Genomic DNA, 15,250 nt, shown 5'->3' with positions numbered 1-15,250 from the left:
GAAGCTGCTTTGACACAATCTACATTGTGAAAGCGCTATAGAAATAAAGATGAATTGAATTGGATTGAGGTGACGCAGTGGCGCAGTAGGTAGTGCTGTCACTTCACAGTAAGAAGGTCGCTGGTTCGAGCCTCGGCTGGATCAGTTGGCATTCTGTGTGGAGTTTGCATGTTCTCTCCGCGTTCGCGTGGGTTTCCTCCGGGTGCTCTGGTTCCCCCCCAGCACAAAGACATGCGGTACAGGTGAACTGGGTAAAGCTAAATTGTCCGTAGTGTATGAGTGTGAATGAGTGTGTGCGGATGTTTCCCAGAGATGGTTTGCGGCTGAAAGGGCATCCGATGGGTAAAACATGTGCTGAATAAGTTGGCGGTTCATTCCGCTGTGGCGACCCCAGATTAATAAAGGGACTAAGCCGAAAAGAAAATGAATTAATTCATGAATTGTATTGAATTACACACTGACCACTGAGCCATCATGTCACCCTGCCAAACAACAAAAACTATTTCTGTTATTAGTTTTTTCTACAGCAATATTTAGTCTACCACTGCCTATATATTTAAAACTTTTATATTCATCACTTAACAGGGAAACAATATGGTTTCATAAGTTGATGTTAATGTTTTTACTGGCATGACAATTATCTGCATTTAGCCTTAAATAGTCGTAAGCATTCCAAAATGAAGTTACTCAGCTGACGCAAGACCACCCAGAAGTTATACATATAAGCAGTGGTTGACAGATGTCGGACAGATGTATGAGACAATATATTTGGATTTATTTTTTTTTGCTTATATACATATAAGTGCAGTGGTCAGCTAATACCATGCAATCTAATATTCTGGCAATTTTTAGTTATGACTTTAAAATAGGGTTCCATTAGTTAATACATTTGCATGAAGCATACATATACTACAGGACATATTTATCTTTATTAATGTTGGAGCTTTAGAATTTGATTATTTATTTATAAATGCTGTCTTGCGCTGGGTGTATGATCGGGCTTTATGGTGTGTTTGCTATTTACATGACGGACTTTGTAGGTGAAAAAACGATGCTTCACTGGTGAGAAAACAATTTAACAGAGCATATCACGAGAACAAAGAATGAGCCTCCTCCATTTGGCCTCTTTTACTTTCTGCTATTTAATGTAATCAAACAAAAAAATCTAAATAAATCATTCATTCGTTGCTCTTTCATCAGAATGTGGACGTTGTACAGTGAAGAAATGGCTAAAGAAATTTGATTCTATTTCATTATAATAGCAATTCCTTTTAATAAGCTCAACTGTTTGATAATTTATTTGCTGCTGATGTTTACTATTTATTTTTTCTTTTGTAAGTAATAATAATAATAATAAAATATATTACTGACCATTAAACTGTTTATTTACAATGAAACAGCTCCAAATGAGCATATTTAGTAATTTGGGGATTTTTTAAAGGGGGTCGGGGGAATCCCTTATTATGGTGGGCATATCCCTTATTTTCACATACCAATGTTGACAGATATGCTTTGGACTAGTTTTCAGTTGATCAGTGGTGCAGTCTATTTCAGTTCCTCAAAATAGCAACGCGCCAACAATGTGCCCTGACACACTTCCTTTTTAGACTGAAACACCCATGAGGCCACAAAGTGGCACATGTGGAAAATGGGGAAATTAAGGTTGCACTGGTGTGAAAATACCAACAAATCATGCAAAACACGTATTGCGCCTTATTGTACTGAGAGTATAAATTATAAGAGTTGTCCTAGAGTTGTTAAACAATACTCTACTGCTCAACTACTGTAAAAACTACCAAGACGCTACTGTCTAATCAGTAAAGACATGCTAATCAGTAGCTGCGTCCCAAATCGCATACTTATGCACTATTCTACGCCACTTTGTAGTATAAATAGTGTAAGTAGTGTGTTCACACTGAAAACTCTTAAAATAATAAGTGCACTTTAATTACCCGGATGATGCACTCATTCAGCCGCTAAAATAAAGTGTGCGATGATGGACACTTCACGCACTCAACGACTGCAGGTTTGCTCACGTAGCGGAAGGGGTGGAGCTATAGGGCGCACATGTTAAATAACTTTATTTATTTTGGATGGTGAAAGCAAAATTCTCCAACAAGAGTGATTATAGCGCCTCCCGATGGTTAATGCGGTTATACTCACGGCAGGTATTATTTGATAATTCGGTCGTTTATTTCACTGATCTGACGACAAATGTCAAATGTCATCAGGGAAACGGTTTAAATTTCCGCTTAGTAAAAAAACATTAGTGTGCCATTTGGGATGACACTACATACATATACTATCCTGTTGAGTGTGTAAGTGCATAAGTACATAGTGCATGAGTGCATAGTGTGCCATTTGGGACGCAGCTAGTGTCTTCATGATCACCAGAAATCTATAAGCAGGTGTGTTAGATTAGAGTTGGAGCTAAACTGTGCAGGACACCGGCCCTCCAGGATCAAGTTTGCCCACCCCTGAAAGAACGACCAAAATCAAGTCAACTGCTTTATGCTTACGTTGAACTCCCTTTAGCAAACATTTGCAGCTATCATAAATTTCTTCAGGCGTTTTTATAGAAAGACCAAAAGTGCTGAGCAAAAACGTCCACAGAACAGAAGACAATGGCTTTCAGAGCACTGACATGAATGTGAATTATCATTTGAAAATGTCAGGCGCTTATTTTTGCCTGACTTTTGTTCTGAATGATGATGACGGCTAAATGACAGTGATTACCGTTTCTTTTATCCCTCTTCGGGGCACTTTGGAAAACACTTCAATCAGATGACACGAAAATGTGACAAATCAAGACAGTATAGCCATTGTTATGCATCAAGTCCACACAAAACAGAGACGTGTCTACTATAGAGTTTGCATTCAGCACATTATAGACTTTCTCTCTTCAGGGGCATTAGTGTTTATGTGCACAAGATGCATTAAATCAGGATAATTACGGTAAAACGTTTAATAGAATGACTTCACAGCTGCTGAGGCAGAGTAATTTTATACTAGGAGGCAGTGCTGAGATCATTCAGGCGCACTCAGACTAAATGAAAGATAAAGTGCTAAGATGCACCATGTTTTATGGGTCTCATGTGTAGTGCTGGAGAGATACCTGTAAAATCGTACGCAAGTAGAGATACCATTACTTGCCAAAAATATATAGTACAAGTAGGGTAGGTGAAGCGGTGGTAGTGCTGTTGACAGCAAGAAGGTCACTAGTTTGAGCCACGGCTGGGTCCATTGGCATTTCTGTGTGGAGTTGTAGTGTTCTTAATGCTAAATACATTTACATTTAGTCATTTAGCAGACGCTTTTATCCAAAGCGACTTACAAATGAGGACAAGGAAGCAATTTACACAACTATAAGAGCAACAATGAATAAGTGCTGTAGGCAAGTTTCAGGTCTGTAAAGTGTAAGAAGCAAAGCATTAGTAATGTAAGTTTTATTTTTTTTTTAATTATTATTATTATTATTTTTTAGTACAGTAATGCCGAGTTCAGACTGCATGATTTTCAAAGTAGTCGTGTCACAGATGTTTTCACACTGCATGACTATCTGGGCTAGCGTTTCGTCGCTGGTTTGTTTACACTGCAAGATGGTTTGGCGACATGGACATTCACATTGCATGACTTTACTATAGGGAGAATCGCCGACAACTTCGTCCAAACTACGTCTCACAACCAAAAACACGTAGTATATCTTTTGTTATTAACTACATAATGAGAAAGAAGCCTTTAAAGGGGTAGAACATGTACATGTTTGCTCACCTGGGTTTAAAGGGAATTAGCCATTTCTCCTCAACTTAAGTTGATAATAAACTAATTTCTTTCTGTATGAAACGTCAAACAGACACGGTTGCTCCTGAGTCCTGTCAAACCTCCACTAGTTTTTCCTCCATTTCGTGGGTTCAAATAAACCAAAAAAGAGCACTTTTAACTTCTCCCCCAGCCTCCTGCTGGCCTGCAGCAGGTACACACACACACACACACACACACACAAGTGAAAGCTGCTCTCTCATTGGCTGTAGGCGATCGCTGATGTTATTTTCAGTCAAAACTCAATTCACACGGCATGATTTGAATCGCCGACAGCTCCAAATATTCAGCACGCCAAATATCTCACAGGCATCGGCGACTCATCAGCGATTCTCTCAGATCGCGTCTTTGATCGTTCATACTGTGTGATTGTCACTCACGTGCACGAGCAGCGATTTGCCTGTGATTTCAGGCATTTGTCGGCGATTTCTCAAAACCTGTCGGCGAGCCAAAATCGGGGCTAAAATCACGCAGTCTGAACTAGGCATTAGTGGTGCAGCCAGAGAGGCAATTGCAGATTAGGAAGTGAAGTGGAGACTAAATAGTTGAGTTTTTAGTCGTTTCTTGAAAATAGCGAATGACTTTGCCGTTCTGATACAGTTAGGGAGTTCATTTCACCAACTTGGCAGATTGAATGCGAGAGTTCGGAAAAGTGATTTCTTCCCTCTTTGGAATGGAACCACGAGGCGACGTTCATTTTGCAAGTTTCTGGAGGGCACATAAATCTGCAGAAGTGAGAGCAGATAAGAAGGAGCAAAGCCAGAGGTCGCTTTGTAAGCAAACATTAGAGCTTTGAATTTGATGCGAGCAGCAACTGGCAGCCAGTGCAAACGGTTGAGCAGCAGAGTGACATGTGCCCTTTTAGGTTCATTAAAGACCACTCGTGCTGCTGCATTCTGAAGCATTTGAAGAGGTTTGATAGAGTTAGCTGGGAGCCCGACTAGTAGAGAGTTGCAATAGTCCAGTCTGGAAAGAACAAGAGCTTGAACAGGAAGTTGAGCTGCATGTTCAGATAGGAAGGGTCGGACCTTTCTGATGTTATAGAGTGCGAATCTGCAAGATCAAGCAGTTCTAGAAATGTGGTCAGAAAAGTTTAGTTGGTCATCAATCGTTACTCCAAGGCTTTTTACCATTTTGGATGCAGTAATGGTTGCCCCATCCATCTGGATTGAAAAGTTATGATGTAGAGTTGGGTTGGCAGAAACTTCAAGCATTTCCGTTTTCCCGAGGTTAAGCTGAAGATGATGATCTTTTATCCAGTACTAATGCTTTCTTAAGCGTTGCATCAGACTTCCTCAGTTTGATGGAGCTGCTTATTGCTTCTTTAAACAAAACTCTAGCAGAAACACTGCCAGTAGCTCTGCTATGCAGTACACTAATACTGTGTGAGGTCTTGTGTAGACGTGTTTTTTTGGGGATATTGTGATGAGAGGTTAAACCACACTTTTTGCTGTGGTTCTTGCCTGCATGTTTGTGAACCTTGGACAGCAGGAAACAACAAAGGGAGGTGCTGATGTGAGAAGGACAGAGAAACATCTGCTTCTCGAGTGCACGGCTGCTGCTGACTGCATTTAATGATGTTTGGACATGCATACTTTTGCTCTCAATGACATTTGTATATGGCATCTAGGATGGAAGGAAATAACATCCGACTTACATTTTTTTTTACGGACACTAAATTGCAGTTCTGGGCTGCACTGATAAGGTAATAATCATTATAATAGTATCTACTAAGATGCAATAAATTTGAGTTTTGTTCTTAAAAAAATAGAAAGATTAGCAAAAATAGCCTGATTAAAAAATAAAAAAAACAATATACATGACTGATTATTTTACAATTTTGTAATGTCTAATGTTATTTATATTTTACAGTTTATTTATGTATATGTATGTAATCTGACAGATTTCTTGTCGTCAATCCCAGTTGTAAATAATGACTTCTAGTTGATCATTTGGAAAAGTGGCAGAAGGTAGATTTTTCCATTGAATCATCTGTTGGTTTGCATCCCAATCATCACAAATACTGCAAAAGACCCATATATCAAAGTATCAAGACTTGTGCTGCCTATTACATTACAAACTCCGAATAAGGCAAATTCTTAAGCAGGATAGCGCTCCTTCTCATACTTCAGCCATCAAAGTTCCTAAAAGCAAAGAAGGTCTAAGTGCTCCAGGGTTAGCCAGCCCAATCACCAGACATGAACATTAAATTGAGTACGTCTGGAGTAAGATGAAGGATGAGGCACTGAAGATGAATTCTAAGGATCTTAATGAATTCTGGGAGACCTGCAACGACACTTTCTTTGCCATTCCAGATGACTTTTTTAGTTATTTGAGTCATTGCAGAGATGTATGGATGCAGTCCTTCAAGCTCATGGGAGTCAGACACAATATTAATTCTGTTTCCACAGCACCATGACTTTATATTCTATATTTGACAATATTTCTGTTAAGTAACAAGACTTTTGTCTAAGCAAAGTTAGACTGTACTGTTTTAAACAACTAAAAAATAAGGCATGATCATATTTTATTTCGGTAAAATAAGCGTAATGTAGAGGTTTTCGCCTTTCATGTAAGCCACTTTTGATACCAAATGATCAACTAAAAATCAAACTATTATTTGCTGTTCCTTAAACTTGGATTGGTGGCAGAGAAAAGCAAAAGAAGACAAAAAAGTAACAAAAACTGTAAAACAGAACAAAAACAGCATAATAATACAGAAATGCAGAGATAAAAGGAAAAAAAACAGAAAAGCAAAGCAAAACAAAACAAAAACACAAAATAAAAAAAAATAAATCTAAAGACAATTATAAAGAAAAGAAACACAAAACAAAACACCCTGGAAAAAACACTGAAGCAAAGGAATAAAACAACAACACAAAATAAAGCAAACCAAAACGAAATAGGTGACACATTGTCGCAGTGGATAGCATGTTCGCCTAACAACAAGAGGGTCGATGGTTAAAGCCTTGGCTGGGTCAATTGGCATTTCTATATGGAGTTTGCATGTTCTCCCCATGTTCATGTGGGTTTCCTCCGGGTGCTCCGTTTACCCCACAAGTCCAAAGACATGTGGTACAGGTGAATTGGGTATGCTAAAATTGATCGTAGTGTATGAGTGTGTCAATGACTGTGTGTTTCCCAGTGATGGGTTGTGGCTGGAAGGGCATCCGCTGCGTAAAAAAAAAAAATGCTATAGAAGTTGGTGGTTAATTCCGCTGTGGCGACCCCAGATTAATAAAGGGACTAAGCAGAAAAGAAAATAAATTAATGAATGAAAAACAAAATAACAAAAGAAAACAAATACATAACATAAAACACTAAGCAAAAATCAAACACAAAGTTGAACAAAAAATAAAAAACACCCTAGAAAATTCTAAAGAAAAGAAACAAAAAAAAACATAAAACACTGAAAAATTAACGCTGAAGCAAAGAAAAACAAAGCAACACAAAATAAAGCTAAATAATAAAAAATAAATAAAAAATAAAACAACAAGAAAAAAAAATCAAACAAAAAGTTGAACAAAACATAAAAAAGCACCCAAAAAATTCTAAGGAAAAGAAACACAAAACAAAAAGCATAAAAACACTGGAGAAAAAAAAAACATTGAATCCAAGCAAAACAAAACAACACAAAATAAAGCAAAATAAAAACAAAATAACAAAATAAAACAGTAAGCAAAAAATCAAACACAAAGTTAAACAAAAGATAAAAAAGCACCCGAGAAAATTCTAAAGAAAAGAATCTCAAAACAAAAAACATAAAACACTGAAGCAAAGGAAAACAACAAAAACACACACACACAAAATAAATCAAAATAAAAAACAAAATAAAATAAATAAATAAAAAACGATATGCAAAAAATCAAACACAAAGTTAAACAAATGTTTAAAAAAAGCACCCAAGAAAATTCTAAAGAAAAGAAACACAAAACAAAAAAGCATAAAACACTGGAGAAAAATAAACATTGAAGCAAAGGAAAAGAAAACAACATAAAACAAAGCAAACTAAAAACAAGATTACAAAAAAACAAATAAAATAATAAGCTAAAAAAATCAAACACAAAGTTGAATGAAAGATTAAAAAGCATCAAAACAAACAGCAAAAGCAAAGCAACAAAACAAAACCCAATAAATAAACAAATAAACACACATTAAAACAAACAAATGCACATGTCATAATCCTGACACAGCACAGACTCTGTGGCCTTTTCAAGCACTAAAAGTGTGACTTCCATACCTGTGGCTAAGCTGGGACCCCCGTAAGCTGGACATGGTCTCTTCCAGGTTCTGCCGGAGGTCGAGGACATTTTGAACAGTGCGTTTCCTCTGGGACTCGGGATCTGCAGGAAAGAGCAGAGGATGAGCGGATGCTTAATGCAGGCATTTAGCAGCGATGTGGCCAAACACACACAAACACACCCATGTGCATTAAGATTTAACGCTTGGTGGAGACGAGCCAATGAAAACATCAGCGTATATCTACAGTAGATGCATGATATCGAGCCACTCGCACACGTACAGTCATCTCAGCTTTCAGGAGAAACACAAACAGCTTTCTTTCACAACGCGGCAGTGGAATATGACGATTCAGCAAGCGGGCAGGAGTCGAATGAATTAAACATTACATTTCCACCAGGATGCCAAAAGCACTTTGAGCTACTGTACTAGCAAGCTCACTTAAACAGGACATTAGTATTTGTAAAAGGTCTCCTTTCAGTTTAATTGCTTTCTTTATTTAGGCAAATGTGCTTATACAGATTTATTTGACATTCGAGCTGTAAAACTGGGGAGAAATGCATTATACGTCTTAACTCTTGACATGTTTTAAAACTGCTGACAGTAAAAGTGCTGTATTTGGTTTAATCAGCCTTCCCTACTAAAAACACAGCGGTTAAACAGCGTTAGATCATAAAACCACACAGCACAGTTTATAAAGTAGAGTTCCCCCTCCGTTTATCAGTTCATCAGTTTAGCTTCAAATACACACAGACTGAGACGTATTACTGCTCACCATACCTGCCAACATTGGGATCATAAAATCTGGGAGAGTTTCTCCGGGGGTGTGCGCAAAGTGAAGGGGGTGGGGGGGTGTGGCGCAAACTGGCGCAAACTGAAGAGCAGGGAGCGGGTATGAAGATGCTTGCGCGTTGGGTTCGGTGCGCATGGGGACTGAACCTAAAAGCTAGCTGGACTGTACCAAAAAAGCTGAGGAAGGGGGGAAATTGAAGGGGGGATGCCACCTAAAGTTACAAAAACAATGGCACATCTGATTAGTGATCATGTAATGAATGTCAATTTAGCATTTACATATTTCGAAGAGTGGATAAAAGACTTCCAGTGTTTAAAATCCACGATGAAAATGACTAAAAGATTCACCGTAAAGCCGGTGGGACGGAGTTTTCAGGTAACAGTGTTTGCCACTGAATCTACACATTTTAAGCACGAGATGTTCTAACGTTATTTAATCCTTCATTTAATCATCATGATGCTGTCAGTTGTACAACTGATACCGCGTTCACCATCGCTAAAGAGCATACATTCACTGAGATGAGACTAATATTGCAACTCATGAAAAGACCATTACTGCTATTAAGATGACGTATGCAAATAAAGTTATTTGTCAATATCATCTGTGCACCCGTAAGAATTATAAATCAGAGAAATCCTCTGGCTTTTTATTTTTATTTTTTTTGCTGTATCGAAAACATACTGATCTGTGACACCACTGTGTTGTATCGAACCGAACCATGATTTTTGTAAACTGTTACACCCCTTATATATACACACATTTCTAAACAATAATTTTATTAACTCATTTCTAATAACTGATTTATTTTATCTTTACCATGATGACTGTATATAATATTTTACTAGATATTTTTTAAGACACTTCAATACAGCTTAAAGTGACATTTAAAGGCTTAACTAGGTTAATTAAGTTAACTAGGCAGGTTAGGGGAATTAGAAAAGTTATCGTATAACGGTGGTTTGTTCTGTAGACTATCAAAAAAATATAGCTTAAAGGGGCTAATAAGTTTGACCCTAAAATGGTACATAAAAAATTCAAAACTGCTTTTATTCTAGCCAAAATAAAACAAATAAGTATTTCTCCAAAAGAAAAAATATTATCAGACATACTGTGAAAATGTCCTTGCTCTGTTAAATATCTTTTGTATATATATATATATATATATATATGTATGTATGTATGTATGTATGTATGTATGTATGTATGTATGTATGTATGTATGTATGTATGTATGTATGTATGTATGTATATATATATATATATATATATATATATATATATATATATATATATATATATATATATATATATATATATATATATATATATATATATATATACAGTTGAAGTCAGAATTATTAGCCCCCTTCGATTTCTTTTTTAAATATTTTCCATATATATATATATATATATATATATATATATATATATATATATATATATATATATATATATATATATATATATATTAAAGATTTTAAGAATTTACAGAAGTTGAGGTAGTTTCTGATACTGTTTCTACTAGAGTCTGATATAGCAAACATTACTCCCATGTGACCAATCAGTCTCCAATATGCTTGCCTTGTTTACTGTTGGTTACTAGGTTCTAAAAACTACAATTAGCCTCTTCACCAACTTTATGAAAACACACATAATTCACATTTGAGGTTTTATTTTTTATTTTTTTTGCAACTATTGAAAAGATTCACTTCATATTAAGGTGGACTCATAGCTACCGGTAAACATGTAGACAAATTTAAGCACAACCATAAACAATGCTAGAATTTGCACTGGTAAAATGAGAAAAAGAAGTGATTCACTTCCAACAACTTAAATGCAACCGGTGAACACTCTATATCATCAATTATCCAATAGTTATTTGCATAAACGAATACTTTAATTTAATTTTCAATGTTTTGATGAAACGTTACCTCACTAATTCATCACTAATTGGACCACATCTCGTCCTAAACCTCATCAGTCACACCATCTTGTATGTTTCCCCTGGGGTGTGCTAATCCTGAAGCTTGACCAGTCGGCACAGCGGGACGCCATGCCAAACCCTCTGCGATGACATCCAGACTGGCATTACTCAAAGTCCTAGTCTTAATTCACTCTAATCTCCACCACAGAAAGATGATTGTGCCTAGTGGATGGAGGTGGCCCACGGCTTTGTGATGAAAATGGAGAACCCCTCATGCGGCCCCCTGTGGAGTGTCTCTTCATTCAGGCATAATCTCATACAATTAGACTCATGAAATACAATAAGGCCCACAAAGTGGTTCAAATGGGCTGCTCTGAAAGCTATAGGCTGATAGTTTGATTTACAGCTTGTAGTACAGCACCATTCGAAAGTTCGGGATCATACAGCTGATTAATAAATTGATAAAGAATGCTTTCGCTATACTTATCTGTTCATGTAAATTAAACTGATTGTGCTTATTTGCTGAATTCATGGAGATAATTACACTAACCATGAAGATTTACAGAATGAGCAAACTGCAATAAGATTTATTTGTCAAAATATGTACTGATATATTGCTCCGCCCACTTCCATGATAATCTTAAAAGGCCATGATTGATTAGTTTCCCTACAGTCTAAAAAATGTAGGGTTGTTTAAACCTAATGTGGGGTCAAATATGGACATACCCGACATTATATATATATATATATATATATATATATATATATATATATATATATATATATATATATATTTTTTTTTTTTTTTTTTCAACTTAAATGACATTTTTAACATAATGGTTGTCCATATTTAATCGAACATTGAATTAAAATGTTAATTTACTCCAAAAATTTAAAAGATGATATTAAATACACACTCGTGGTTCAAATCCCTAAGATCTTCGTTCGTCCTCAGAACACAGGTTAAGTTATTTAAGATTAAATCTGAAAGCTCCAAAATGGTACCAAAAAACATTCCCAAAACAGTCTTAGTATCTTTAACGGTTTAATCAGAATGTCATTAAGTTACAAGAATACTTTTGTGCACACAATAAACAAAAATAACAACTTCAGCTGTTTCTTCTTCTCAGTGTCAGTAAAGGGCGCACATTCACATTTTGTGCATGGTCAAGCCTCTGATGTTTTACTTTGGATGTGTCTGCTCATGAACATGAGCAATATACTGACACTCAGGAGAAGAAACTGTTAAATAAAGTCGTTATTTCAGTTTTATGCACGCTAATAAAATACCTGTAGCTTGAAGCTGCACTGAACTTCAACTCTGAAAACTCTGAAAACTAAAATGACACAGTTTTAATTTACTAGAACTTTTATATTAAGTGGCTTTGAGACAATCTACTGTAAACCCGCTATAGAAATAAAGATGAATTGAATAAAAACATTTTGACTCAACCACATATTGAAAACATATGGGCTCCTCTATTTTGACGATCCATGCGCAAAGACCAAAGCACAGGGCACGAAAAAAGAGCATTAACGGCGTGTTGGAATCCACTTTTGCTGTCTTAAGGACAGAAAAATTCGCTTTGTGCCATGGCGCATGATCTAACAGGGTTGAGCTTATTCTCTTAATGAGTTCTGGTGTGTTTTGAGAATAAACCAATCAGAGTCTCCTATCCCATTCCCTTTAGGAGTCAGTTTTGTCGCACCATAGCGCATCTGCTATTTACTTGGTGGATTTTGTAAGTGGAAAAACTAAACCCTTCACTAGCGAGAAAACAGTTAAACAGAGCATCTACAGTGCGAGAATGAGAGATGAGCCTCCTCATTATTTCATTACACTCTCGTGGATAGGGAAACGTGCTGTACGCACAGACATCCATTAGCCTATACATAATTAATTTTGATAATTAAGCGCAAAGATTTGTTTCAAAACTGTTTTTAAATTCAGTTCTAATTTCCAGCAAAGGAATAAATGGACAATAATAACGAAGTGTGGTCAAAAAACTGAGTTATATCCAAATGCACATGCTGTGCCTCATATGGACTAAAACCTGACAGGTGGGCAAATCAAAGCTTGTTTTTCATAAAACAAATATAAATGTGCATATAATAAATAATACTACTACTAATAATAACATTATATAAAAGCAAATTGTCACGTTTTGTAATATTTTAATCCTTTAATTCTTTTTCATTTGTAAATATATTTACACACCCTGTTTGTATTAAGCAATGTTTAAGCGAGGCGCCTTGCTGTCTATGGGGGATGAGAAAGCTCTCAGATTTAATCTAAAATATCTTAATCTGTGTTTTAAAGATGAACAGAGGTCTCTGGGGTCTGGAACGACAAGAGGGAGAGCAATTAATAACACAGTTTCCATTTTTGCTTGAATTAACCCTTTAAAACAACCCAGCATTTATACTGTAATACTTCCAAACACATATTTTGTGACAAAAAATAATATTTTACAACCAACAAGGTGTAAATATTAATTTATTATTTCTCAATTGATTTTCAATTGACTGGTCAGGTGGCATTTCTGTGTGGAGTTTGCATGCGCTCCCCGTGTACGTGTCAGTTTCCCCCACAAATCCAAGGACATGCGGTATGGGTGAATTGGGTAAGCTAAATTGTCAGTGTTGAATGTGTTTGAATGAGTTTGTATGGGTGTTTCCCAGTCATGGGTTGCAGCTGGAAGGGCATCTGCTGTGTAAAACATATGCTGGATTAGTTGGCAGTTCAATCCGCTGCGGCAACCCCTGATTAATAATGAAGGTACTGAGCTGAAAAGAATATGAATGTATGAATATTGGTTCGTAGTCTATAACACTTTAACAAACAAACAAACAAAACAATCAATATGGGAAGAATTTATTAGACAAATACATCTAGATGCCTGCTAGAAAAAGTGTGTGTACACATATTTACCCTATAGTGCAAGTTTGGGGCAAGGCTATGTGTTTGGCTAAACACTGACCGCTTTGAATTGTTCATTTCATTTTGTCATTGCTTTGGGTATAACACACATTAGCATTCATTTAACAATTTCAATGCCATAAAAGCAAAGACGAGTTGAATTTTAAGCAGGCTGACCATCACCCTCCATTGACAACATGACAGTGATGTTGTCTGCAACAGTCTGTGGCTGAAAGGACCATTAACTCTCCATGATAGCACACAGCATTAAGCCATGAGAGGGCAACTACTGGAAAATGGTTATATTTCGAAGAGCATGTTGGAGTCAGTGGAGCTTTTACATTGAGCACATGTACAGTGAATCTGCTCCCATTCATCACTAGATTTATGTATGTCACCAACAAGTGTGTTTTAAAGAATTTTGCACACTTCTACATCCAAAATAACATTTGTAACCATTGAGCCACTGAGTTTACTCTCAGGCCCTGTTTACACTAATGCGTTTTCGTTTTAAAACGCATAAGTTTTGCTACGGTTACGCCATCCATCCACACTATGCCGGAGTTCTCGAGCGCCGAAAATGAAGCGTTTTGAAAATGCTGGAGAGGCTGTTTTCATTCTGAAACTCTGCTGCTCCGTCTCAGTGTGGATGGGCAAAAACGGAGACATCTGAAAACGGAGGCGGGGCTGCTGAGATTCGCTACCTGATTGGGGCTTTTGTGTCATTGCGTATCCTTCCCTTATTCGTCAAGCCCCTATCACATGACTATAACACATGGCTTTAACGCTAACAAAAGACTGTAAACAACAACATGGACACAGAAATGGGAGCGTTGTTTGCACTATTGTCTGTTTTAGGCGCCATTGTGCTGCTATTCATTTGTTACGTTTAGTAACAACTCAACCTCGTCATCTGTCCACAAAAATACCTCTCTTGCTTTCTTTGTCATCGCGTTTAATGTGTAACCGGCGTTTGTTGACTAACAATAACCAAATGCCAAGTGAGACACATGCTTTCTGTTTATACTAGAACGCGCATGCCCAGAGTGAGCGAATGGTGACGTGATATACGTTTTTGGTGGCGTAATGTGGACGGAGATATGTTCAGAAACGCTAGGTGAAACGGTAGTGTGGATGTGGATCGTTTTTGATCTAAAACGCCGTTTTAAAACTAAAACGCAGTAGTGTAAACGGGGCCTCAGTAATATAACACTGGATTGCTCCAGTTGGCAAGCGGATGCATCTGAACTGTCCTGTTGTGCTATGGTGTAACGAAAGGAGAATGAGAGAAGATCATCACACTTCCACCCCCACGCCTACGGACCCCTGCGGGTCAGTCCAGCTGGCCAGTGCTGGAATGACCTATGCAGAGATAGAGAGGTCATGAACCTATGAGGTGTCCATCACCCTGATGCTTGTAATCTAAGCACAGTCTGACAGCATCACTCAATGCCGCAGTGGCTCGTGCTCACCAAAACATTTCACATTGATTTCAACATTAAGAGGTGTGACATATAAGAACTATCGATTCAGTGGCTTTGGGAATTAGCTCAAT

At 37.1% G+C, this 15,250-nt stretch overlaps 1 protein-coding gene across 16 annotated transcripts in view; it reads right to left on the bottom strand.

Annotated features, from left to right (window-relative positions):
- nav1a (neuron navigator 1a) overlaps positions 1–15,250 on the bottom strand; it is a 270,784-nt gene that overhangs the window by 157,347 nt on the left and 98,187 nt on the right. For all 16 annotated transcript variants that reach the window (XR_012398958.1, XR_012398959.1, XR_012398963.1 and 13 more), the window contains one exon: positions 8,060–8,162. Coding sequence is in view for 13 of the 16 variants with exons in the window: in XM_068216849.2 (XP_068072950.2) it covers positions 8,060–8,162 (103 nt within the window). In the remaining 3 variants the exon portion in view is untranslated. The remainder of the gene's footprint in view (positions 1–8,059; positions 8,163–15,250) is intronic.

This window comes from Danio rerio, chromosome 23 (assembly GCF_049306965.1).
Source record: "Danio rerio strain Tuebingen ecotype United States chromosome 23, GRCz12tu, whole genome shotgun sequence".
Classification (NCBI taxonomy): Eukaryota; Metazoa; Chordata; class Actinopteri; order Cypriniformes; family Danionidae; genus Danio; species Danio rerio.
The sequence above is the reverse complement of the archived record's forward strand: the minus strand, read 5'-3'. Positions and strand labels throughout refer to the sequence as shown.